Source organism: Mesocricetus auratus, unplaced genomic scaffold (genome assembly GCF_017639785.1).
Source record: "Mesocricetus auratus isolate SY011 unplaced genomic scaffold, BCM_Maur_2.0 Super-Scaffold_100025, whole genome shotgun sequence".
In the NCBI taxonomy this organism is placed as follows: Eukaryota; Metazoa; Chordata; class Mammalia; order Rodentia; family Cricetidae; genus Mesocricetus; species Mesocricetus auratus.
In genome coordinates, this window is record NW_024429206.1 from 8,946,186 (window position 1) to 8,973,415 (window position 27,230).

General features: G+C 47.3%; 1 protein-coding gene across 2 annotated transcripts in view; it reads left to right on the forward strand.

The window, feature by feature from the left end:
• Ksr2 (kinase suppressor of ras 2) overlaps positions 1-27,230 on the forward strand; it is a 352,893-nt gene that overhangs the window by 200,201 nt on the left and 125,462 nt on the right. For both annotated transcript variants that reach the window (XM_013119781.3, XM_013119782.3), the window contains exon 5: positions 533-717. In XM_013119781.3, coding sequence (XP_012975235.1) covers positions 533-717 — 185 coding nt within the window. The remainder of the gene's footprint in view (positions 1-532; positions 718-27,230) is intronic.

A 27,230-nucleotide genomic window follows, 5' to 3' on the forward strand; every position in this document is an offset into this window, starting at 1 on the left:
TTGTTCCCCATGGCTTGCTCAGCCTGCTTTCTTACAGAACCCAGGACCAGCAGCCCGGGGATGGCTCCACCCACATGGAGGGTTGGGCCCTCCCCCATCAATTGTCAATCAAGCAAATGCACCACAGGCTTGCTCACAGGCTTATCTTGTTGGAGCTGTTTTCTCAGTTGAGGTTCTCTATCCAAATGTGTAGCTGCTGTCAAGTTGATAAAAAACAAAACAAACAAAACCCCAAAACTCAACCAGCCAACACGCAACACGATGGTGCCTATAAAATATTATTCGAAAGATAGTTTATGTTATTCTTAAGTTAAATGTCAAATGATCAGGTGTTGGGACACCCCTCACTGGCAGGGATGTTCTAGAAGACTTAGAGATGCCCAGTTAACATTCCAGCGGACTTGGTCTCGGCTGGTATAGGTTGTGCTTATGTTTCACGGTGCCCAGCCAAGCCAGGTGGGCAGTGTTAATATTGATTGTGTAGCCAGCACAGACAGACTCACCTTGTCTCCTTGTTCTGTTTCCTTCTCAGAGCCAAGAAGAAGAGCAAACCCTTGAACCTCAAGATCCACAGTGGCGTGGGCAGCTGTGAGAACATCCCCGCCCAGCAGCGCTCCCCACTCCTGTCCGAGCGCTCCCTGCGGTCCTTCTTCGTGGGCCACGCACCCTTTCTGCCCTCCACCCCACCCGTCCACACTGAGGCCAGTTTCTCTGCGAGTAAGTCCCTGCTGGCCCCCAGGCTGCACTGACTGGGGTCAGCAGACGCCCGCCTGCACTGTCGGCCACTTTCCCTGCCTGCAGGGTGCCTGCGTTCTGTGTTCCCCTCCCTGCTTCTGGATCTCACGGGTCAGGGCACATCCAGAGCTTGCCACCTCCCTCCCACGTGTGCAGCTCCTGGGTCGTTAGATGGTTTTGGAGGGGGCGTGATTGGCACTTGGAGGTGACTGGCTGTCAGGCATCCTCAGTATCTGCTCTTTGGCTTGCCCGTGTGATAGAATGTTGAAACCAAAGCGGGGGGGGTGTAGGGAGGTGGGAGGGGTGTTGGGGGACATGAGAGGGAACATTTATCTTTTCTCTCCCTGCGCCCCACCACCTTTCAACTGCTTGTCTTAGGGGTTCTCTGTCCATGTGGGGTCTGTGGTGAGATCATGCACATTTTATTGCCTGGGGTCAACATGTATAACTTTTGCATCTCAATGACATATTGGGGTTCAAACCAGGTTAAGTGTGGCCTGGGATTTACAGTCCGCAATCACAGACTGCTGCCAGAGACACTGTGCTTTGGATTGGAGCACAGATGGAAGTCACTGGCGGCAGAGGGCTGAGTTTCCAGAAAGTTCTGATCTTACCCAGAGACACTATCTGCTAGAAGGTGGAGATGTGGGCAGAGGGGAACCCACTGAAGTGAGCCTTGCCGCTCCTCCAGCAAAAAAGCTTGTTGACGACTGATGGGACCATTTGGGGGATGGGGGATGCTTGCTTCCAGAAGCACTGGCCATTGTGCCCTAGAGCTGCCACAGGCTACTGTGCTGTCCTGTTGATCTGCTGGGTGCTAAAGGGGTTTATTGACCACCAGGCTAATTGATGCCCTCAGTACCTCATTCTGTTTTTGCAACTGTCCATTGCACATATAGATTATTTCCATGGTATAAATGGGGAAACTGAGGCCCAGGGATGGCAGAGATCTCCCTCAGAGTCACATAGCAACCTAGTAGTTGGGCCAAGATTTCAGTCTTGTTCTTCCGTTCCTTTCTTCCTTCCGTCTTCCTCATCCTCCTTTTCCGCCTCCCCACCCCACCCTCACCCCTGGCATGGAACCCAGGCCCTTACCCTTGTTAGCCAAGCACTCTGAGACAGTGTCTCACTGAACTGCTTAGCCCTGTCTTCAAGGCAGCCTACAGCCTCTGATGCTTTTGAACTTAACTCTTCCTGCCTTAGCCTCCCCAGTAGCTAGGGCCCCAAGCCTGTGTGCCAGGTCCCTCCGAGACCCAGGCAGAATGACGTTGCCTTCTCTAAATGGGGTGGGTGTCATTTATTACCCACGCAGTCTTTACTTTCTAGGGAGCCGGTGGGCCCTCTCCAGTGAGGAAATCTGCAACCCCTGTCCCTGGGAAAGGCCCAGGAATAGCTGACACACAAAATTGTGTGTAGGCAGGGCCTCAATACTGAACTTGGATTGGTCCGCAAACATTCACAAGCATGCATTGCAGGGGGTCTCCACCAGAAGGACCCATGAAGATATTAATAGGAGAACATGGTGCATGACTTATCCCAGTGCCTGGGACGCTGGGGCCCTACCTTACTCAAATTAAAACAGCCCCAGGACAGACACATCAGCAGCAGGAGGCCAATTTACTAATTCATCAAGAGAAATCGCTGTTCAAGAAGCCAGAGATTGTATGTGTGGTGGGCCTACATGGTAGTCAGAGAGTCGCTTGGTGAGCAGTGACAAGGAAAGGGGACAGTGACCTACAGATCAAACAATTGGGGCAGTAGGGGGAGGCAAACCATGAACTTTTGGCCCTTTGTCTGATTGTCTCTGATCCCAGCTGCTGTAGATGAGGCTGTGTCTAAATACCTTTAAAGAATCTGTTTCTGAGTGAGTGTGTTCCCCCACAGGGATGTAGGGGGGATAGGACGGGGGCTGGCGCTTAGCGCTCCGTGACTCAGTAAAGGGGGTTTGGGGAGCTATTGGTGAGTGTTATGTGATGGAGTGATTTGAAACAGTGATGGAGACGAGAGTACCAATAGCTGTCGGTACCAACAACCACCGGCACGCACTGTGTGGTGACAGTGTCACAGGCCTTGTCCAAAGCCCTCTCCCTCACTTAATTGCTACATTACTAATGATATAGAGAAACCACCCTCTATCATGTTGAGACGTTTGCCATCCTCTCTTAAGAGATGAAGACATGGAGGCTGAGGTTAAGGACCTGGTCATAGGCCACAAAGTCAGGAAAGCAGCGAAGGAGCGAATCGTTCATTCTGCAAGGCTTCCTTCATTGGCTCTTGCTTCTTGACTGCCTTCTGCTTTCTTCCTGGCTTGGAGAACCGTGCGGTGGTTTTGTGGAGGATGCTTCTTGGTTAGCATGCCACATTCACATGTGTTAGCCCCACCCCCACCCCAGGGCTCTGCTGTTAATGTTCACTGCATCAGTGGATCCAGGTGGTGGCCGTCCCTGGGGGCTGGACAGGCAGCTGCAGAGAGTGGCTGAAAAGCTAGCTCCTGGAAGCTTCTGCAACTCATTCATCCTGAGTATCTTCCGTTGAAGCTGAGGAATGACCTAGTCTTCCCAAAGAGCTCTGGAAGTTTCTGTGTTAGTTGCCTGTGGCCCTCCAGCCCTTCAGGGCAGCAGCCATGAATGGAAAAAATGTCTCTAACTCTGTGTCCTGCTTATCACAGTCATCATGGTAGCAGCTAGAATCATATCCCAGGGCTAAGGAAATAGTCTCCTTTAGCTGATACCTTGGAAGATGCTGTACCCTCTCTGGGGCTGTCCCTCCAGCTCCTTTAGGCATCACTTTGGTAAGCAATTCCTGTCCCTTGTCCTGGAAACAAGGGGAGGAGTTGACCACCAGCTAAGCCCCTGACCTTGTGTGTACCTGGAGGCTGAGTCAGATCCTGGTATGACGGCGGCAGTGGCAGCAGGTGGCAGTAAAGGGTGGTGAAGCTGAACGGCCATGTTCCCACAAAGGCAACTGCTGGGGTTATAAAGATGCCCGGGATGGGGCTGATTATATAATGGGGTTTAATGAGGCTTGAAGCCAAGGCTCATTACCCCTGGAAGAGGGGGAGGAGAGGCGCACATCTCCACAGAGCTTAGCAGCTCGAACCACAGGCCCGTCTCACAGTCAGGACTGACCAGAGAACTGTGGGGAGAGCTGGCTCAAGGGTGGTGACTCCAGTAAGAAATATAGATCCCACAGGGCTGTCCACCAGGTGCCACCGTTGTTTCCTGGGTCCTGTCCCTGCGCTAACCCATCAGATCCGGGAGCTGCTTGGCATCTAACCCTCTGGAAGGTCTCGGTGGGGCACATTGCTTGCTACGTTCTACACGACCCTGGAATGTCCTTTTGGCAGGCATGAAAAGTTATCCACTTGGAGATAAAATGATATACAGGTGTCTCTCCCACGAAGCCCTGGTCCCTGTGGCTGCCACTTGCTCCAGCCAGTCTCCAGGAAGCCACTTAAAAAACGCTGTGTCCCTCACAACCTCTCCCTGCCTCTGTCTGGATCATTCTCTCGGCAGTCAGTTTAACCTCAAAGATGTCAGGCATGAAAAGTTCCTGTACCCTGGTATCGGGTTTCTCCACTGATGCAATACATCAGATTAAGCCAAATTAATAAATCCATGTTTAATCTGAGCAAAGCATTCACGGTGGTCCCAGGGTAAGAAGAGAAACCATGAGGGGAAATCTGTGGGCCAAACCTTAAATACCCTCTGGGTTTCAAAGTGTGTTTCAGATCAGCAAGAGTCACACATAAACATACAGTAGATATAGAGACATAAATGGTGCGGTGGTGGCATACACCTGTTGCTCCAGGCTGAGAGTTTGAGGGTAGCCTGAGCTACTTAGTCAGCCTCTCCCCACAGCAAACAAATAAATGCAAATTCTTCCTGTTGTCCCCATTGAATGAAGGAAGAGGAAGACAGGAAAGGGGGTTTTCCAATCAGAGCTTTCACAAACCCAGCCCCCACCCATCAGGTTTAGCAAATTAGAATCCCTTGACTCTAGGACTATTTTACCTTAACATTTTGAAACATTGCCCTCTCTGTGTATCAATATCTGAGGGGCAAGCCTGTAAATTCAATTAAGGCTAAAAGGTATTTAAAGTGATTGATAAATTCATCTTACGGACTAGTCACAGACTTGGTTATTTACTCAACAGTACCTCATGACACAGACTCTTTACACACTTGGACCTGTAGCTCTGTAGCCAGAGCTAATGGAATGTCTATAGGGGGTGTTCAGGGACTCTGGGCAAGCATTATGCTACCCAAGCATCTGGCAGTTTTGGTATCCACAGATTTTGATTTCCTGGAACAATACTCCGTGGATATGAAGGGAGTTGAGCTTTAAGCACACAAAGTTGGCGGGGTGATGTAGAGAACTTCTGAGCCCAATCAGATGTTTCCATCTTTATCATTTTCTTGTATTTGGTCCCCCCTTTCATTTTGCAGAGTGTTGGAGTCTAGGCAGCACATTTTCTTGCTTCCTCATATACCTTTGACCCTGGACCAGTGTTTTTCCCCAACTGTGCTCCATCCTCAGCTGTTGCCCCAATGGTGGCCTCCTTCATTATGTTTCCTGCTGGTGTAGGGTCCAATCCAGGGTGGCCCTATTGAGCTGTTGAGTTGACCTAGATATCTCTCACCTTTCTTTACTGTTTATGACCCTGCTGTCTCTGCAGAGGGACACAGTGGCTCTTCAGAATGTCCCTCATGGGGACAGTGTGATGGGTTTCCGCTATCTGCAGGATGGAAGCATACCCAAAAACGTGGTATTGTCCCTTGTTTATGGCATTGTAGATCTCTGTAGGAATCCCCATAGGGCCATGCTAGTCTGATGACCCAGGTTAAATCCCTAGAACCCACAACTTGCAAGAGAACTGCCTACCATAGGTTGTCCTCTTAACTTCCAACAGTGCAGCATGGCATATGCATGTCCAAACCCCTGGACATCCCTCCCCCAAAGTAAACAAAATGTAATAGAAAAAATTAAAATCCCAGCCAGGATCAGCAAGATGGCTCGGTGGGTAAGAACCACTTGCCACACAAGCCTGATGACCCAAGTTCAATCCCTGGAGCCCACACTGAAAACCGGATGTGATGGCGTCCATCTGCAATCCCAGCATTCCTTTATTAAGATGGGAAGTTGAGACATGAGAATTGCCTGGAAGTTCATGGGCTCGCTGGCCTGGAGTACACTGTGGCAGAAACAAGAGAACCTGCCCCCAAAAGGTGGAAAGAGAGTTGACTTCTTAAAGCTGTCCCCTGACCATGTATAGATCACAGCTTGGGTACCTGTGCCCAATCATCCTCCACTCTCCCTCCCTGACCTGTTCAAAACAAGTAAATATCGCAGCCACTGATGATAAAGTTATATACACCCAGTGTGTGCTGGTCCGTCATAGATACAGGTCTACAAGCAGTACTTGACTTCGGCCTCTCATTATTTTTTTTAAACCTATGTTCAGGTATCACCCATATCAGAGCTCAGAAATCACCAGGTTTGGTTCTCAGATGAGGAAACTAAGGGCAGAGCATAGAAAGGACTAGCCCAGGACTATGGGACTAAGGTTGGAGCATGGCATTTCTCATGCCTATTTGTGAGTATTCATCCAAGAAGGTTAACAATATCTTGTGTCTTCCATCACTCAAAATGTTTATCAGGGAGGCAAGAGAAAGTCACAGGAGACCATTCCTCTGCTAAGTGCTGTGTTCAGGACTGCTGATGTGTGTGTGTGTGTGTGTGTGTGTGTGTGTGTGTGTGTGTACACGTGCATGCACACATCACCTGCAAGGCCACTTCCTGGTTCTTATTAACTCCTTTCCTATTACCTCGTCTGCCCACAAACTTTGCAGTCCTTGCCTCCACACAGGAGCTCAGCGTGCAACTGACATCCTCAGACCTTTTGTTATGATTGCTCCCACCAGGAACCGTAGCAACCAAAATTGGTTGGTAAGTGGTTGGTGCTAGGAGCCAAGGGTGCCGTTTGAGACTATTGGATAAGTCCATCCTGGATCTGGTTCAAGTGTAGGCTGTCAGAGTGGACAATCCCTGCCCCTGTTATCAGGGCCCAGGGTCTGAATGTTACCGCCTTCGTCTCAGTAACTCCCCAGGTGAAGGGTTCTCAGACATGACCCATTTTATAAGAGGAAGTTACACAGATCCAGGACTCTGTGGTGTACATCAGGCATCTGTATGCCTTCTCCCTGCCCCATTCTGAGAGTGATGAGACAGACTCCAGGAGAGGAGGTTTATGGCTATTTGGTATATGACACAGCAGAGTCAAGACTGGAACCTAAAGTGCCTTTAAGCTCCAAGTTTTGTGGGCTTTCTGTAGTTTGAACAGTGTAGAAACTGGTGTCCTATGAGAAGAAGAGACGTTAGGGCTTGGGGGATGGCTCCATGGGTAATGTGCTCTTAAGTCTGAGCAGCCGAGTTTGGATCCCTGAAGCCAGGTACAGCCGTGCATCTCTGTAATTGTGGTGCTCCTACAGCAAGGTGTCCCGAGGCAGACAGGATTCCCCAGCATTCATGGGCACCTAGCCTGCATACACTGTGGCAGGAGCTTTATCTCAAACAAGGTGGAGGATGAGTACTGGTACAGACGTGCCACATATACAGACTTACTTACACACACCCATATATACACTCACATACACACACTCACATACACACACAAACACACTGCTACACACATGTACACACTCACATATATACATACACACACAAACACATATATGCACACACATTCACATATACACATACATACACACTCACATATTCACACACACACTCACATATACACTCACATATACTCTCACTCATATAAACACACACTTGCATATATACACACTCACAACACACATACTCACACACACACCCTATGCCCCTCTCTCTGTGTCTCTGTCTCTCGCATACACACACACATTCACACACACACAGAGCTTTTTAATTTCTTTTGTGGTGAAACAGGATCTCATTATGCAGCCCTGGCTGTCCTGGAACTTCCTGTATAGATCAGGTCTGGAGCTCACAGAGATCTGCCTGCTTCTGCCTCTCAAGAGCTGGGGTTAAAGGTGTGTGCCACCAGACCTACATAAGTTTTGCTTTGTTTTTAAAAAGAGAGGAACTTGAGCATAGAAAAACCCAAGAAGCATGTCATATAACTACAGAGGTCCTTGATAACACCTAGTCACCTCTGGTCTCCATCAGAAGCCAGAAGGAGCGCCAGATACTGTATTCAAGGTCTCAGCAGGGCACCTTCTCTTGACACCAAGAAGGAACAGAACAGTCTGTCCTCCAAATACCCCAGAAGATGTGATTCCATTGCTTCCAGCATCCAGTTTGTGGCATGGCCTGTGGCAGCCCCTGGAGACTGTACAAACCGCTGCTTTGGTCCCAGTGACGTGAGTACCAGGCTAACGAGCCAGCGCTCCAGAGCCTGTGTATTCGGCTGGGGAGCCAGAGTGGCACCTTTGGGGGAAGTGGCACAGCTCTCCTCAGCTGTGAAATTGATCATCAGTCATTGAGTTCCAGTGGTCGCCTCACAGATGGTCCCCTAGTGACCGTAAAGAGTTAAATGCAGCTTCTCCAAATGCCCCTTAGCTCTCTGGGCAGCAGTTTGCTGGGGAAGGCTGGGAGGGCTCCTGGCAGATGAGGGGGTGGAAGCCAGTTAGTCCTGGGCACATAGGTCTCTGGTGCCTGCCCTACCAAGGGAACAGACTCTTGGATTCAGTGATTTTCCTAGTTAAAAGGCTCTCAGTAAGGCCAGGGACATAGCTCAGTTGGTACAGCACCTACCTAGCACCCCATGAATGGGTATGGGGTGCACAACCATAATCCCAATACTAGGGGATTAGGAATAGGAGGGTCAGAAGCTCAGGGTCATCCTCAGTTACATAGAGAGTTTGAGGCTAACCTGGGCTACACAAACACTATAAAAAAGGGGGGGTTCACTAGAATCCCTTTGGCTTTGTCTTGCCAGCCCATTTTCTGAATTAGTAATAAACTCAGTGACTTTTTATTTGAAAAGGCTACCCAGAGAGCCTAAGATAGTGTGTGAGTGTTAAATGCATTCAACCCCCTCCCCCAGCATGCTCTAGATTCTACAGTCCCATGTGGTGTGACATGATGTGACATTGGGTGGGCTAGGCAATCTCCCTGAGACTCAGAGGCCCTCATTTTTAATTAGGGTCTTTGTACTTCCATATACAGTTGAGCCACAAGGCTGACCTCAACAGTAGTTGACAGAGAGTATGAGTTTCCCGTTGGAGGCTGTTGGGGAAGGGTCCCAACCAGGCTCGTAGAGTCTGGGGAGGCACCCACCCTCCATGTGGGGTTTTCAGTGGCGTGCAGATGCTGGCTGAGGCCAGAGGTGTCAGATGTCTGGAGCTGGAGCCGCAGGCAGGTTTAAGGGTCCCCTTGGGAGCCAGCTCTCTCCTTCTGCCCTGTGGGTCCTGGGAATAGAACTTAGGTGTTCAGGCTTGGCTGCAAGTGCCTTTACCCCCTGAGTCATCTCACTGGTACATATAAAAGCATTTAAATAAAATACTTCCACCCATTTGGTGGGCAAAGTCCGTGGGCCAGTCACCTATTTGGGTGAATGGAGTTTTATTTGAAGCAGGTTTGGGCTTTAAGAGTGGTAGGTGAGCAGGCCACAAGTGCAGGATTGAATCCTGCCGTCTGAGACCTGGTTCTATGTGGATTCTGTTTATTTAGACCTCTAACCCCTGGTTATACAAGATTCAGTATTAGGGGAATCTGGGGGTGGGTGTTAGAGAACTATGGAGTATCTTTTTTACATTTCTATATGCCTAAAAAAGGTTCCAATGTTTTAAAAATGGATTAAACTTTTTTCATTTCATCTTTACCCCAAATTTTATATTTTTTCTCTTAATTTTGTGTCTCAATCCTTAAACCAATTCCTTTCACCTTCTTAATTTGCCACTTCTTGGGGTCAAATCATTCACCCATTCATCTTTTTGAATTCTCGTCTGCCTCCATCCCTTACATGTTGGCTTTATTGGTTGGCAGTCTCCACGGCCTTAAAAAAAACTCTTCCTTCTTTTATCTTACCATTGAGAAGATAATGAATTCATGGGTTTTGCTTATTGAAGTTTGAAACGATATTTAAGTTTTAGGTTGTGCGTCTTTTAGATTGCTCACAGTTTTAATCACTTTGTAACCAGCTGTCTCCCCTCATTATACACTGAGCTTTGTAGCTGTGGCCTCCAGGGCACATGTGTTAAAGGCGTCATCCTCCAGGTGGCGCTGTTGGGAGTTAGTGGAACCTGGGGAGGCAGAGCCCAGTGGGGAGGATTTGAGGAGTGGGTGGGGGGGTGGAGTGGGGAAATGGGGATACCCCTTGAGGGAACCTCAGGCTCTCCTTTCATTTTCAGTCGTCTTAAGGCATCTGGGTTGTGACACTTTCCTTGTCAATAAATCCTTCACTAATGGATCCCTCATCCAGGAGCCGCTGAGCAGGGCAGGGCTACTCTTCTCATTGCTGTGACAAAATGCCTGACGCGGAAGGCTGTACTCTGGCTCACAGTTTGAAGACACACACTCCCTTGCGGTGGAGAAGCCCCCCGTGGTGAAAGTGTGAGGCGGCTGCCTTGTGGCGTCCGTCCACAGTCAGGAAGCAGGAAGGCTGGTGTTTTCCAAGCATCCGTGCTCTCAGCCTATAGTGTCGCCCTGTGCATGCTTAGGGTGACTCTTCCTGCTTTAATGTCCTCGTCTAGAAACTGAGGAGACAGGGCCGGTGATTTGAAACCCCTTTTTAATTGACTGTCCAGAAGGCTAGGCGGAGCCGGAAGTGGGAAGAGCCAAGCGCCTGAAGTGGGAAGCGAGACGGGAGGAGTGTCGTGGGACTCGGAGGCAAGAAAGGGCACAGTACCCCGTTCTGTGGAGAGTTTGCTGTGCCACAGGGACAGCGGGAGCTGAGGGAGAGGGTCTCTCTGTTAATCTAGCCACCGTTTCCAGTAGCCGGGAAACAAGGGCAGGTTTTTGGTCAGCAAAATAAACTCAAATGGTGTTGGGACTCTTGGGACAGTGGGGCAGAAGCTGTCCGACGACTGAAGACAAGGGGATGAGCCTTCTCTTCAGGAGGTTTTGTCAGCTGCGTCTTACAGGCTCCATAGGAATCCAAGGCAACTGAAGAACTCTCTTGATAGATAGCTGGCCCCTCTCTAATTGGAGCCAAAAGTCAGAGGCTACTGAACAGTTGAAAATAATTCTTTCTTAGTTCTGGCAGACATCTGGCCCTTTCGCGACTTGCTTTTCATTAATAATCTTTCATGCTGAATATGCCAGTGAGCCTCGCCATAACTGTGACGATATACAGGAGAGGGATTACCTGGGAGAGAAAAAGGTTATTTTGGCTCATGGTTTCAGAGGTTTTAGTTAGTGGCTAGCTGTCCCTGCTGTTTCCCGGCTGTAATGAGGCAAAGCATCATGGGAGGTGGGAGGGGCAGGGCAGAGAACTCACCTCACGTGTGTGTGTGTGTGAGTAACCGTCTCATCTCTGTAACAAAACATCTGACCAAAGCAACTTCAGGCAGGAAGGGTTTATTTGGCTCACAGATTGAGGGGACAGCATAGTGGAGAAGAGCACGGGGGGGGGGGGGTGTCACAGCTGAGGTGCCTGATCATGCTATAGTCACAGTCAGAAACCAGAGAGAAGTGAACGGTGACGCTCGGCTCACTTTCTCTCCCCCTCCCCCCCACTTTTATTAAGTCTGGGACCGTAACCCGTGGGATGGTACCATCCACATCCAGGGTTCATCTTCCTTTCCCAGTTAAGTCTCTCTGCAAACAGCCTCCTAGACATGCCCAGAGGTGTGTCTCCTAGGTGATTTCAAACCCAGTCAAGTTGGCAATGAGGATGAAGATTCGTCACAACAGCCAGGAATCAGAGAGATAAGGTGTGTGTCTGAGTCGGTCACCTTTCTCTTTTCTTTCTATTGTACCCAGACTGCAGGCTGGTACTAGAGCATTTTCCCTTGCAGCTAATCTTCTCTGGGAATGTCCTCCCAGACACATGTTTTATTTATCTCTGGGGGTGCTTCTCGATGAAGCCAAGTTGATAGCGATATTAGCAACACTCTGTATCCATCCATGGGGTTCCAGCCGCGTATTTACCACTAGTTTATTGCTGCAGGCACACCAAGAAACTGCTCCTACCCCTCAAAACAAATATTTTTATGGATTTTTTCTACCGTAAATGATAATAACAGTTCGGATCTTGAATATTGCCTCTGGGTTAAACGTGTTTTTTTTTCCCTTATATTATATCATTTGATAAGTAATGATAATTGCCTCCATCCCGATGAAAACGGTCTGGTTCTTGTGGATGAGTCGCTGGGGCTTCATTCAGGTCCCAGTTGTTAATGAGCACTTAGCATGCTTGAGGAGGGATGGCCTGAAGATTATCTCATCGTATTATCATAATGTTTAGCATATTGGAAGAGATGAAGAGAAATAATTAGGCGTGGCCAATGTAGATGGAAGAAGCTAGGTTCTTTGTTCCTGATGGGGAATAAAAGACTCAGATTAATGGTAATCACACAAAGCAATCATGAAGTTGATTTCTGGCCATCACAGAGGAATCTTCAGTATTTTTCAATTCTACAAATAGAGACCAAACCGTCTTTGAGGCTGTATGGCATTTAAAATGGAATCTTAGGTTGGAGAGATGTCTCAGTCAATTAATGTCCAGTGGCCCCAATGATACTATCTTATGTAACCACGGGACATTACTTGAACCAGGAAAATGATATTTCTACAACACTATGAACTGAACCAGAGAAGGTCTGTGTCCTTTGTATGTTCAAGTGTGTGGGTGCTATGGACCAACCCCCTATTGTGTTTTATTTCCTTGTACAGTCTTCATGGTAGCAACTCTCCTTATTCCCATTGTGTAGATGGGGAGACTGAGGCACAAGAAAATTCCAGTGCCCAACTCAAGAATATGCAGATGGTAGGTGGTAGAGTTCTGATAGAAACCCAGAATTGACTCCAGATTTGAGGCACTTAGCTCCCTTGTATACAGCCCCCAAATTTGGACACAACTGCCTCTCCTACCCTTCTCCCCCCAGCAGAGACTGGGACTCCCCATTACAATCTGCTGGTGCTGGGGTGGTATCATCAAACAGTTCAGGTTGTGTCTATGGACTGAACACATAAGGAGGGTTAATGGGGGTAACAGATTGAGTTGGGCTGAGCTGGACTGGACTGAGCTGGGTTGGGTTTTTTCTCCTTGCTGTCCAAAACTTGCTCTGAAGCCCACCATTTTGGCTCTTGCTGCTGACTGTAGAGCCAGGGGAAACTGAACCCATCTTTCTCAGGAGCTCAGGAGAGTGTCAACATCTACAATGGCTGACCCACATACCTTTGTGAATTTCTTCACCATTTTTCCCCTTTGGTCAGCCATAATCCAAAGGCATAGCTCATGAGCAAATATCAATTAATAGTGGGTAGTAGGTCATTCTTAATGGTGCCTGTAGATGGGGAGCAATGTGGGATGAATGAGTTAAAAAATAATCTTTGGGCAGAAGGGGACAGGGTCCCATGTAGTCTAGAATAACCTCAAATGCCGTGATCAAGGATGACCTTGAACTTGTGATCCTACTACCTCCATGTCCCAAGTTCTAGTAAACATGTGCACCAAACACCTAGTTTAAGTGTGCCAGGGACCAAACCCAGGGCTTTGTTCATGCTAAGCAAGCACTCTACCAACAGAGCTACTTCCCAGCCCTCCAAAAATAATTGTTGTTCACCTGTGATAGCACCCAGGGTTTAGGTTTCCCAGAGCCTGACTGGCTCTCGGGAAGCACACAGGATGGGGATGGTATAGGAGACTGTTTAATAGAGAAGAAAAGTCTTTGGATATGGGCTCAAATCTTGGTGCCCCTTTCATTGGCCGCCTAATTCACATCAAGTGAGTCTCTTAACCTCTCTGAGCCTCTGTTTTCTCATCTCTGGAGTGAGGATAATAATCCCCACCACGTTACAGATCCATTGTGATAAATAAAAGAAGACAGACCTAAATGACTACAGACTGGATGATTCCGCTCGCATGAGATGCTCAGAAAAGACAAATAGGGAAAGATGAGCGGAGAAGGGTTGCTGTGGGCTGAGAGCAGCGAGTGACTTGTGTGGGGCATCTTCCTGGGGTGATGGAATATTCTAGAATTGCCATGGGATGGCGACCTCAATTCTGTCCATTTTCTAAAAGTCCTGGGATTGTGCACATGAAATGTGTAGATTTCAGGATATGGTGATTATACCTCAATAAAGCTTTTAAAAGAATAAACAGTAAAAATAAAGTGATCTGCTCCAAGGCTCAGGTGAGATGATGTTATCTCTCGACAGGCCTGTGTACCAAGCAAATGCACATTGTCAGGGTTTTCAAAAATGGCAGTTAGGGCAGTGAGATGGCCCAGTGTGTTAGAGTGCCCACTGCACTAGTCTGATGACCCAACGTCAATACACGGATCTCAAGATGGAAGGAAAGAACTAACTCCCCAGAGTTGTCCCCTAACTTCTCCATGTGCACAGTGGCATGTGCCACCCCACCCTGAAATAGTAAATAACTTAAAAGATGGAAGTTGGTCACAACTGAGGCATGCATATGATACCCACTTCTGCCCAGAGAGCATCAAGCAAGAAGGGAAAGAAAGACTGTAAGAGGCTAAGCTGGATAGGATGGCTTTGAAATAGTGTCTTCTAGGTGAGACAGGGCTGTTATTCTCATGGTTTCACAACAGCTGTGGTTACCTGCGCAAGATCAACTGATGGACCAGCTTGACTCCATCTTCACACTGGAAACCATCTCCTTACAAGGTCAAGATCTATTTACCAAAAAGCTCAGGTTTGACCTGACTTTAACGTCTTCCTGGAATTAGACATGTTCCACATTTTCTGAAATCTGACCACATCCTCAATTCTGTCCTGGTAAGACAAGGTGCTCTGCTGAAAAATCTTGAGGTGTTCAGCCAAGATGATCTGTCAAATAATCTTATTTACCATCAGCTTCTGTAATTTGCCCGACCAACCCTCATGTTACCAAATTCCTCTGAAAATCCCCAGGCTGCACCCTTTTCTCCTATAAGAGGGGGCCTGAAAAATTCACCCATGCTGCTCTCTCAAATCCCACTCTGGAGAGTCACCTTTATGCATAGTAAATAAATCTTGCTTAATTGTCCTTAATTTCAGGGGCAATCTTCAGTCTTTCTTGGTGGGCATCAACACAAGCCAGTCAATGCTCCAGCATGGATAGGGGAGGGCTTACCACGCCCCACCCCTATCTGAGAGCTATTGGCACTTAATGGTTGTTGGAGGAAAATCTGTTTTCTTCTGTGATATGGCCCATGGTAGGTTACCCATTCTCCAGGGGATGGCATCCTATATCCGTGCACATATAGGGAGCACTAATTCAACTTGGTAAGTTATAAAAATGGAAGAGGAAGAGATGAGGAGAGGGGAGGAAGAGATGAAGTTGTGACGGTGAGGTTCAGGAGTTGAATGTGGTGGATATGATCTTACCTTGTATTCACGTGTAGATTACTAAATGGTATCTGTTGCTATATGAGAGGTGCTGGCTTGGAAGCCTAGCATATGGTACTCTAGTCTTTCTCAAACACTCAGCAGAAGTTTCTTGAAGGGAGGCCTTGGTGTTAGGTCCGAGTCTCCCTAGCATACCACAGAAATGTCTGCTTCTAGCCATTTGGGTTGTATTGCTGCCAGAAAGAACTTGGGAACTGGTACCTTACAACTTGTTGGAAGGTATTAGCAAGGTACCAAGTTCAAACTTGAGTAACCATGGTCTCAGAAAAAAAAACAGAGGTGCAAAGACAAGTTCAATGTTGCTTTCATCCTGAGGCCTTTGATAATTCAAAATGGCCCCAGAAGTCTATGCTAGTATCAAAAGGGCCCCCAGAAGTCTATGCTAATTCCAAAATGATCCCCTGAGGTCTTTGCTATTTCCAAAATGGCCTACAGAAGTCTATACTAATTCCAAAATGGCAGCCAAGAGTTTAGGAAGCTGAACAGAACTTCCTGTCCTGTCCCTTCTGTGGCTAAAGAGGAATAATAGATCTCAAATAAGAAGGAGGCCCTTGTAAATACTGATTTGTGCAACAGGGATGGGCAGGGGGGGTTACACTGCATAAAAGGCTGAAGTAGGAATAAATCACTGCTTATAAAAAACAAAGCCTTGCATCAGATCTGCCCCATGCCTGACTGGATTAATGTGACCAACCTTCCAGATGCCTGCCAGAAGAGAAAATTAAGTTCTCCCTAGAGAGAAGTGACATCACCCAACAACTCCAATTATCTCCTCTAATTTTAGGAATTCAATCAAAATTTACCAGACGTATTAGGAGACAAAATCATATGACTGAAAACCAGGAGAGGAAAAATAAAAACCAGACCCTGAGGAGAGTCAGATATTTAATTTATCAAATACAGACTTTATCCCTTGACTCTACAGTGATTTAATCCATTCTGAATTTTTGTGTTCTGGGATTTGCCAGAATTAGGAGCTGTCTCCCACTGGGTTCAATTTAGATAAAAAAATTTAAGTCTAATGTTTTGAGATAAAATGGATGCAACTATTAAAAGTAAACTGGATGGATAGGTCTAAGTAGCTAGTAACCTATGTAAACGCCACCACAATGGACATACAGTACAAACTCATTGACCCCCCCTGCGGGTACACCCCCCCCTGCTTCCCGCAAAGTTCTTGTTCCTTCCACCATCAGTCCCTTTATCTTCCTGAAATCATGAACTATCTGGCTTCCTTCTAGAATCTCATAGAAACAGATAATTGAAGTCATGCTTTCTCTGGTGTCTGGCTTCCATCACTTGGTCATGTTGAAACGTATGCCATGGCACTTATCGGTGGACTCTCATTTTAGCTGTTTCCAGTTCATTGTGAGACAGGCTTTAAATAGCCATGAGTAAACAAGACATTTCACAAGAAGATGGAGAGTTTCAGAAGAGTCCAGGGACCCACACGAAACAAGAATGGACTTTCTAGCAATCACAACTGCAATAACCGAAGCTGGCAATAACCCACGGGTTTAATTACGAAACAGAGACAGAGTAAAGGGTAGGTTAGCTAGAAGAGGGAGCGGAAAAATATCCAGGTTGAAGTAGAGAATGGAAAGCCATGGAAAACACTTCACAGTCTTTTTGAGGTGCTTGGAGCCGGTTGAGAGGGTGTGATAGACTTGTGTCTGAGATTCCAGAGGTAGAGAGAAATAAGAAGGCAAAGCAAAATCTGAAGAGATAATTATGACCGAGTACTCCTGAGCATGGGTTTCATGTTCCAGCTTCAATAAGTGTGTGAAGGCCTGAGTTCAGATCTTCAGCACCCATGTAAATGCCAGGTGTTGTGTGTCTGCAATGCCAGGTGCCCAGGCAGGTTGGTTAACTAACTAGAGTAGGTAAATAGGTGAGCTCTGGGTTCTTGTGGAAAAACCCAACTCAATAAATACAAGGTAGAGAGTAGTTGAGGAAAAACACCTGATGTCAACCTCTGCCTTCCATATACATATATACATACATACATATATATATGCATGCTTACCCACGCATGTGTCACACACACAAAACAGAAAGGACACACCTTGAACCTCAAGATGAACACAAGACTACCACATGGAGAGAGGCGATTCTTAGGAAGGCTAGTAAGGCTTCTGGCCTACAAACGTACTGCCCCTGGCCTGTATTCATTGTATGTATGTTTGAATGAGTGAATGAGGAATGAATGACCAAAGCAAGGAGGGGAAAGAGGAAGGTGGCTGAACTGGAAGGGGCTTGACACCGGCAGCTCATTAGGGAGCTCTTGGGGTTGCAGTTGAGGGAGTAAAGAAAACCAGGCAGACAGAAGAACTTGGACTGACATACAATTTTCCCAAAGAGTTCATTCAACCTTCCAGTGCCAGGGAACTGGGCTGGCAGTACTGTTGTTCTGACTTGGGACAGTGGCCTTCTCCAGCCAGTTTTTAATACACGGGTGTCCTGGGAGTAGGATCCTGTAATTTTGGGTGAAGTTCACTTCTTTAGCCAGGGGCAGGATCTTAAAGGGGATATCCTGGTGAGATTGTTACACTGTTAGTTCTCTGATAGTACCCTCGTGTCCTGCAGTATCCAGATTCAGTAACCTAAACTGTTATGCCACAGGAATGAAAGTTTTCTATAGAAAGTGAAGGTTGGAAGTTCCCACACCCTGTTCTCATTTCATTTTATTATGTGTATATATGTTCATGCGTGCGTGCGTGCGTGTGTGTGTGTGTGTGTGTGTGTGTGTGTGTGTGTGTGTGGTCTGTGTATGCGTGAGAAGGGAGGGGAGACCACCTTGGGGTTCATCTTCACCTTCCGTCTTGTTTGAGGCAGGGTTCTTGCTGTTCACCGCTGGGTAGACCAGTTGGCTAGGGATGCTCTTATCTCTCCCCCACCTGCTCCTGCACTGAGGCCTGAACCTAGAGTCTTGTGCTTGCTGGGCTAAATCCCTAACCCCTCCCCCTTGAATCTCTATGGGAGTGCTGGAATTACAGATGTGTGCTACTGTTTCTGGCTTTACAGGGGTTCTGGGAATCTGAATTTAGGTCTTCCTATCTACATAACAACTGCTTTACCCATTAGACTATCTCCCCTACTCCTATTCTCATTTTAGCTGACTTTTTTTTCCAAATTCATCTATTTATTGAGTCACCATTTAAAAACACTTAGTGAATATTTTAATTGACTCTACTGGGTACTGCAAGTTCCTTCTCTTTAAATCCAGTCTGTGTTACCCGCTGTGCTAAAAATTACGGTCACACATTGTTTGATGGTGACAGGGATATGTTCTGAGAGATGTGGCATTAAGCAATTGTGTTGTTGCTGGAACACCACTGAGTATATGTGCCCAAACTAAGTGTCTGAGGTGTCAGTAAGTGATGTCATTATGAGACAATTGTCATATATCCATTGTTAACCAAAACGTCATTAAACAACACATGATTATACTTTGAAATTTAGTGACTTTAAACAGCAAGGAAGAACTGAGAATATATATAGCCTAGGGTAGAAGACTTGCCTAGCATGTGTGGAGCCCTAGACTCAATCCCCAGTACAGATAGGAAACAAAACCAAAAACACGTGTGAACATTTGTTACCCCACAATATATATGGGTTATGAATTTGTTACCCCACAATGTATGGTATGTTTGGATGTGGATCTCTCATGGAGGTGTTGTCTGGATGTGTGCTGGGACTGTGCTCTTATCCAAAAGCTTGACCGACACGGAAGGATGCACTTCCAAGATGTCCTCCCATGGCTGGCAATCAGTGCTGCTGCCCGACCTCAGTCTTACTGCTCACAGGTCTTCCTGAGGAGTTACTTGTGTTTCCTTGTGACACACAAGCCCCAATGGCAGAGGAACAAGTCTCTGCCTCTCCATATTGCTTTAGTTTTCTCCAGTCAGTCTTGTCCCAAAATGCATAGCGCCTAATTAGCTAACTGAGGACAAGATGTGGGAATCTGTGGGCACTGGGTGCTAGATGGAAAGTACAAGAAGGCACATAACACTTTGGATCGGGTACCATTCCTTCTCAGGCCCCGGGATCATTAGCAGGATTGAACCCCTGTATCCGAGTTGCTTCCTATCAAAGCAAACAAGTCCTTGTAAGTCATTGGTTCTCAACTTTCCCAATGCTGTGACCCTTTGATACAGTTCCTTTGTGTGTGGTGACCCCCAACCATGAAATTATTTTGGCTGCTACTTCAAAACTGTACTTTCGCTACTGTCATGAGTCATAATGTAAATATCTGATATGCAGGATACATGATATGCAACCCCATGAAAGCCTCATTCAACCTTTAAGGGGTCTCAACCCATAGGTTGAGAACCACTGTTCTGGAGGAAGGGCTGACAATGTCTGAGTGTGTAAATGGAAGGAGCGACACACCTTCTCAGCTCTGCTGTACACCTCACTAGAGAAAACTGGGAGAGGTCACCCTACCATTACCCATAGCAGGTGAGAACACTCCCCGGGGCTGAGGAGACTGAGGACCCCCCTGCCCACAGCATGAAAGATGAAAGTCAGGTTTCTGGAAGGTAGAAAATGCCAAAAATTTCTCTTAAGGGAAATGTTGTCTTAAAGGTGTATGCATCTTGCAATTACAAGTATCAAATTCAAGCCAGGTCTTGGCTCATCAAGAAAAGATGTCAAGGCAGCAGATGAGGGAGGAGGGCTCTTTCCTCACTCACATATTAATGGAAAGATAATGCTTCGAGAATATCGAAGTAAATTTCAGGGCACCGCTGACATTTCCAGAATAAACATTAGTTAAACACGTAGGATTGAGCGTCAAAATTATTTCACGGGTGTAAATTAAAAGGCAGCCCTCTGATGTTGCTTCTATTTGCTCTCCCCAAGTTTCTACTGTTGAATGCACGAAAGTACGCTGGGAAAATATTAAGGGACCTCTCTCCACATGGAGATGTCAACAGCCCAGCTTTTATCTTCCAGTAGAATGCTTTTTCAACCAGATCAATCATTTACTCTTAATGGCGATATTAAATTCACATTTTATTAGGTAATGAGCTAGAATTCTGTGCAGCCCGCCCAGGGAGAGAGCAGCAGAGGTCCAAGCATCTCTCCTTGAACCCAGACCGACACAGTAGGTTCTTAATCATTCCTCGGCGTGCTTTCTCGGCTCTTGTCCTTACAGAGTTTTCAGAATTTCCTTTTTAAATTACAAAATGTAATGTATGATCAGGCCTGGTGGCACTGGCCCAACATCCTGGCTATACAGGAGGATCACAAATTCAAGGCATCTCTGGGGTGTAGAGCATTCATGGCGAGCCTGGGCGGCTTGCTCAGGCCATGTTTAAAAACAAAAATTAAAAAGAGAGCTGGGCGTGGTGGCATACACCTTTAATCCTAGCACTAGGGAAGCAAGGGCAGTGGGATCTCTGTGAGTTCAAGGCCAGTCTGGTTTACAAAGTGGGTTCCAGGACAGCCAGGGCTGTTACATAGAGAAACCCTGTCTCAAAAAAACAAATAACAAACAAACAAGCAAGCAAAGTAAAAAGAGGGGAGTTGAAAAGGGCTCAGGGATTAAGAGTATTTGCTGGTCTACTGGGGACTCAAGTTTGGTTCCTGGCACCAAGGTTGGTGGCTCATAACTGCTCGTAGATCCGGCTCCAGGAGATCACATAGCCTCTTTCTTCTGCACTCAAATCTGTACACGCACACATGCATGCGCGCACTTATAAATGAAAGAAACTGTTTTGAAAATAGGGTTGGTGGTAGAGCTCCTGCTTAGTATATATGAAGTCTTGGGATCAAATTACCAGCATTTAGGTTTGTTTGATTTTGTTTTTCAAAACAAGGTTTCTCTCTGTAGGCCTGGCTGTCCTAAACTCCCTCTGTAGACCAGGCTGGCCTCAAACTTACAGAGATCCACTTGCCTCTGCCTCCCAAGTGCATGTGCTATTATGCCTGGCTTAGTTATTTTTTTAATTAAAATAGAATTAATCATTTCTCTCTTCCCCTTCCTCCCTTTAACCCCTGTCATCCTCCACCCTGTTCCCTCTCAGATTTAAAACCTCTTTTTCTATTATCACTGTGTGTGTGTGTGTGTGTGTGTGTGTGTGTGTGTGTGTGTGTGTGTGTGTGTAGCTACCGACTGATGAGTCTGTTTAGTGTTGCTCATATGCATGTGATAACCAAGTCAGGGGCTCATTCCTGTTCTCAGCATTCCCTAGCTCTTTGTCTAGGGGTGGAGTCCGATGAGATAGCCCCCTTGCATGTTAGCCTGTCTATTGGCATTGTCCCTGTTAGGTCTTGTTTAGGTGACCATATTATTGCAGTATTGTGGGTGAAGCTTCCCTGCTGTTTCTAGGAGACACGATCTCACAGCTGATTCACTGGTCCTGATTCTTCCCGTCTTTCTGCCCCTCCTCCCTGATGCTTTCTAAACCTTTCCTAAACATTGTTTAGATTGAGTCTGTCGGTGTGGGAAGAACCACCCTGAGTTGGGTGACCCCATCCCATGGGCTAGGCTTCCTTCCTTGAGGGAACAAAACAGGAGAAGTGAGCTGAGCACCAGCGTCCATCTCTCTCTGCTTCCTGACTGTAGGTGCCATGGGACCAGCTGCCTTGTGCACCTGCTGCCACGACCTCCTCATTGTGACAAAACCCAAATAAACCTTTCCTTCCTCCCCTAGCTTGCTTCTGCCGGGTGCTTTGTCACAGCAACAAGACAAGTGGACACGCCATGGTGGCAGTGTCTGCTGCTCAGTTTTCCCCTGCCGTTGCCTCGAGGTCTTGTGTATACAGACTGCCCTTAGCCTACAATGGTTTGACTCATGGGTTCTTGCCGTAGGGTGCCACACGAGTGATCTACACTCACTCAAAACCACACCGTGGATGCTTGAATAACAGTGTTTTCCTAGACTAGTGAGCGATGGTATCATAATGCTGTGTTGAGACGTTGGCCCTTGGCAGGGAGTTGAAGCTCCTGGGCAGCGCACAACCACACAGGCTAACAACTGACACTGTACAGTAGCTGTATTCAGGGGGCTGAATGGCTGAAGATGGGCTTATTGGGGCCGAACTCTTTGTAAGCCATGGGGGTTCTGGATGTCTAACTTAACGCCAGTTGTCCCGTCTTACGCTAGAAGACAGCGAGGGACAGGGATGAAGTGCTAGTGTGTGGTTTCTGTGGTTTGGGAGGGCAGTCCTGGGACAGTGCGTATGAAGGAGAAGGGAGAAAGAGAAAGTGGGGGAAGGCAGTCTGAGTCTGCAACTCAGTCCCCACTGCATCCGGGTGAGCCACACAGACATAACGGAGTTCATTTGCTCGGCTGCAGGCAGTACAGGAAGGTGTTCCTCAGGAATGGCGCATTAAAGAGGGAAGGAGTCTTACTTAGGGTTTTTATTGCTGTGAAGAGACACCGTGACCACTGCAGCTCTTATAAGGAAAACATTTAATTGGGGTGGCTTGCTCACAGTTTCAGAGGTTCAGTCCTTTATCATCATGGCAAGGAGTATGGTGGTGTGCAGGCAGACATGGTACTGGAGAGGTAGCTGAGAGTCCTATGTCTCGAAGGCAACAGGAAGTCAGCTGAGACACTGGGCATTATCTTGAGCATAGGAAACCTCAAAGTCCACCCCTGCCATAGTGACACATTTCCTCCCACTCCAACAAAGCCACAACTCCTAATATTGCCATTCCCTGTGAGATTATGGGGGCCAATTACATTCGAGCTACCACAGGAGGAAAGGGAGAATCTGCTCAGCTCTTTCTTGATTCCTGGTCTCCGGAGGTCAAGTCCACCACAACAGGAGCATCACTTGGTAGCTGTATCACCTAGCCGATGGAACAGCTGCTCACAGAGAGCAGACCCCGAGCCCCATAGCTGAGGGTTTCACCTCGGTCCAGTGTCCCAGAGTCTTGATGAGATATTGCTGATCTCCCCTGGCACCAGAGCCCCAAGAACCAGGTGGAGTTGTTTGACAGCTGAAGGACAATGGGTGGCTTGCACAGCAATACTCAGACGGAAGACCAGTGAGGAATGTGCTGGGTGAAGCATCTCTTTGATGCATTCCTAGATGCAGGCTGGGGTCTGAGGGTGTGTGCACACATAGTTGTGATAGATTCCTAGGAACTGCTTTCCAGGAATGTTATTCTGATCTGAAGCCTGTGGCACAGAGCCAGGCATCATTTCTGCACCTTCACCGGCTACACACTCTCAGTCTTGCCTGAACTTTGCCAGCTCAGTGGGTGAAGCTTCTTTGCCCTAATCTGCCATAGTGTTTTAGTGAGGCAGCGCACTGTAGCACACAAGTACTTTAGCTGAGTTTCTCACTTCGTGTCTAAGAGTTGGCTATGGTTTCTGCTTCATAGCCAGCCTCTGGCCCGCTCTTTCATGCTGTTTGGAGTATTTTAGCATCATCCTGAACGAAAGACAACTCTTGCTAAAAAGATGCAGTGTTCCTTCCATGCCCAAACCTGTGGGGTGTGTGTGTGTGTGTGTGTGTTTCAATCACCTCTCTTATTCAAAATATACATATATAGGGGAGAGAGAATGAATGTAGAATGCTGTGTGAGTGGGTGTGAGTGTGTATGTCTTCCCAATGGAGTCATTTTTAAGGGCTGTATAGTATCTCATAATACATCCTGCGTGTGAGTCACCCCTCTTCCCACTCTATGCCGTTCTGGCTGCTTTCTAATTCTGGGACATTCTAAACAGATCTGTAATTGTGAAAGCGATCAGCACAGTTCCCGAGCTTTGTGAGCATCTGTGACTATTTCCTTAGGTGGCACTTTTTCGGAAGAATCATTTCTGTGTCACGGAGTGTGCATATTTAGAAGGAGATTGAATTATTTTGCCAAATTGCCCTGTGAAAGTCATACTGATTTATTCTCCCTGGAAGCTAAAAGTCTTCTTACCCGGGAGGTTGAGTAATGTCGTAGCAAGAACACTCAGGGAAAAAAATATGGTCTGAAACAACTATAGAAGCAGCTCTCTTGCCGCCAGGACCCAGCTTGGGGGATCTGGGCAAGTCATGCCCTCCAGGGCCTTGGATTTCCCATCTGCACAAAAGGCACATTGGATTAGCTCAGAATTTGGCAAGTTTTGTCAGTAACAGGCTATATAACAAATATTTTGGGTTTTGTGGGCCCCGTGGCATTAGTTTTCAACTGGGAACAAATTTCTACTCCCAGTAGTCAGGAACATTTGAGGTTGCCACTATTTGGGATGGAACGCTGCAGCAAAATGGTGGCAAGAGCCCAGCTGCTGTTCAGCATCCTCCAATGAGGAGTAGAGCCTATCACACAGATGTCTTCAGCCCCCAGCATCAGCCCTGGTTCAGTGGAGAAGTCTGGCTATGCGGTCCAACGCAGTTACACTGCCTTGGCCCATGCCTGCAATCCCTGCACTCATGATGTAGAGACAGGAGGACCTGCTAGCTCAGGGTCATCCTTGGCTATATAGTTAGTTGTAAGCTAGCCTGGGCTACATGAAGCCTTGCCCCTGCCAAAACAAACCCACAAAAGAGAGTCAATTACACAGCTACACAGAAGAACCCCAGTTAGTACAGAAGAGAGCTGGAGCAGTGGGGTGCCAGGAAGAACTTGCTTTGGGATCGGGGGGCACAGCTCAGGGGGCAGAGCAGCACATAAGCAGGATATGGACTGCACCCCTGGGAGGTAGAAATGGGAGGCTCATGAATTCAAGATCACCCTCAGCTCCATAGAGAGTTTGAAGCTAGCCTGGGCTACATGGTTAAGTTTGAGGCCAGGCTGAGCTACGTGAGACCCTGTCTCTTCAACAGCAAATCAAACAAGAAAAAAAAAGTGATGATTTGTGAACATGAAATGTTGAATTTCATGTATTTTTTATATTGCAAAATAGTTTTCTTTTCAAATGCTCTATCCTGATCATTTGCTTCTAATTTGCTTCTGCAGCCCTGGGTGGCAGCTAGTAGTTTAGTTCCATTTTACAGATGCATACACTGAAGTCCTGAAAGGCCAGATACCCATTTGTAGTTTATAAGCCAGACATCAGTTCACCTATGGCTACCACAGCGATTCCACACTCATCACATGCTGGCATGGTTCCCATGCATGGGTGATGTTGAGCTTATCCCACGGAGAGCCAGCTCTTTGCGGGCCAGGCCTCTGACTGAGGATTTAGCAGGTGGTTGAACACTGAGGCAAAGCTGTCACTCACACATCAGTAGCCACATGGACAGCCTCTCTGGCTGTGTGTCCGGATGTGCCCTTCTCTCTCAGAAGGGCATCAGCCGCATCAGAAGCCCCGTAGCCTCCTGTCACATCTGTCTGTCAGACTGGGAGTCACAAAAACTCTGGCCTAATCTCCTGTCAATGAAACAGCCTCGGGGTCACCCACTGCCCATCAAGCCACCTCTCCCTGCAGGTCTCCTCCCCTGTGGATACCAGCTGGGGATTGGAGCTCTGGTCCAGACAGTACTCAGCTTGACCCACATCTCTCTTTGGAGGGCTTCCACTAAGGAGCAAGCTGAGACTCAGGGTCCCAGTCTGGGGCCAGCAGGGCGTGCTGGCCCACAGGATCAGGAATAGTCATACTTCACTCTCCAGGCTCCCTGTCCAGGGCTTGTTTTGCTTGCCCATTGTCTAGTCTGGCTTCCCAGAAAACCCCAGGGATCCTCCTGTGTCTGCCTCTCCAGTGCTGGCTTTATGGACCACAGTGCCTAGCTAATGTGGTGCTAGGGATTGGAACTCAGGCCTTTATGTTTGCCTGGCCAGTACTTTGAGCCATCTCTCCAGTTCCAATATGTCTTATGTTGTTTATAAAATATATGTATACACAAAGAGAGTCTTTAATTTTCCTTCATCCACATCTCTATAAAAGTCAGGAAAACCAGTTAGACCAGGGCAAGCCTTCCCGTTTCCCCTTTCTCCCTGCTGGCTTTGTTCCCTTCGTGTGTAGGCCCTGGGATTTCTCATGAACTTTCTAGCTCAGGGCTTAGCATTCTATCCCTGCCAGTCAGATCCTGTCCAGGGAAGGCAAACTGTTACAGCCAGTTTCTAGGGAGTACGGTTCAGCTAAGACTCCCAAACACAGAATTAGTGCATGTCCAGCAATGTGCTCTTGGGTGTGTGTCCCCAAAACCTTTGAAACAGGTCTTCAAGCTTGTGAATGTCGAGTATGGCTAAGGCAGACATGACCTACTCATTCATCAATGGATGAAAGGGTCCATGGGTGTTGTGTGTGTGTGTGTGTGTGTGTGTGTGTGTGTGTGCAGTGTCTACACATGAATGATGTAATTATATGTGTTCCAACATTCATGAGTCTCAAAAGCATGATGTTAGCAGACTGGAGGGATGAAGTTTGGTTCCCAGCATCCACATGTCCACTCACAATCATCTGTAGCTCCAGTTCTGGGGATGTGATGCTCTCTTCTGGCCTCTGCAGGCACCACGCATGTATGTGGTGTACAGACATACATGCAACAGAACACTCATGCACATAAAAGAATTAAAATTTTTTAATTAAAAAAATTAACTGAAAGAAGCTAAACACAAATGTCCACATATGTATGAGTCCATTTGAAGGGAATAGCAAGCATGCTCAAACCTGAGTGTTGACATCCATGGATGTTGCCAGGGGATGACTGAAGGAAGGGGAGAGTATTAAATAGAAACCCTTCTCCATAAGAGCAATGAAAATGGCTGGGGACTGCATAGAGGGTGTGCTCTTCCTGCATGTCCAGGGGCCTCATCATCTGTCCTCATCTTTTGGTTCTGTGGGGGCCACAGCAGCCCTGGACCAACCACCTTAGCATGAAGCTGCTCATTTCTACCCCTCCCTCCCGTGCCTTAACACCTGCTCCCCCACCCAGCCCCCAACACCTGTCTTGGTCCTTTTTATTACTGAGGCCATTAGTGTAAAGCCACACAAACCTACTATGACCTTCTTGTAAAGACCCTGTTTCCAAATATGGTCACA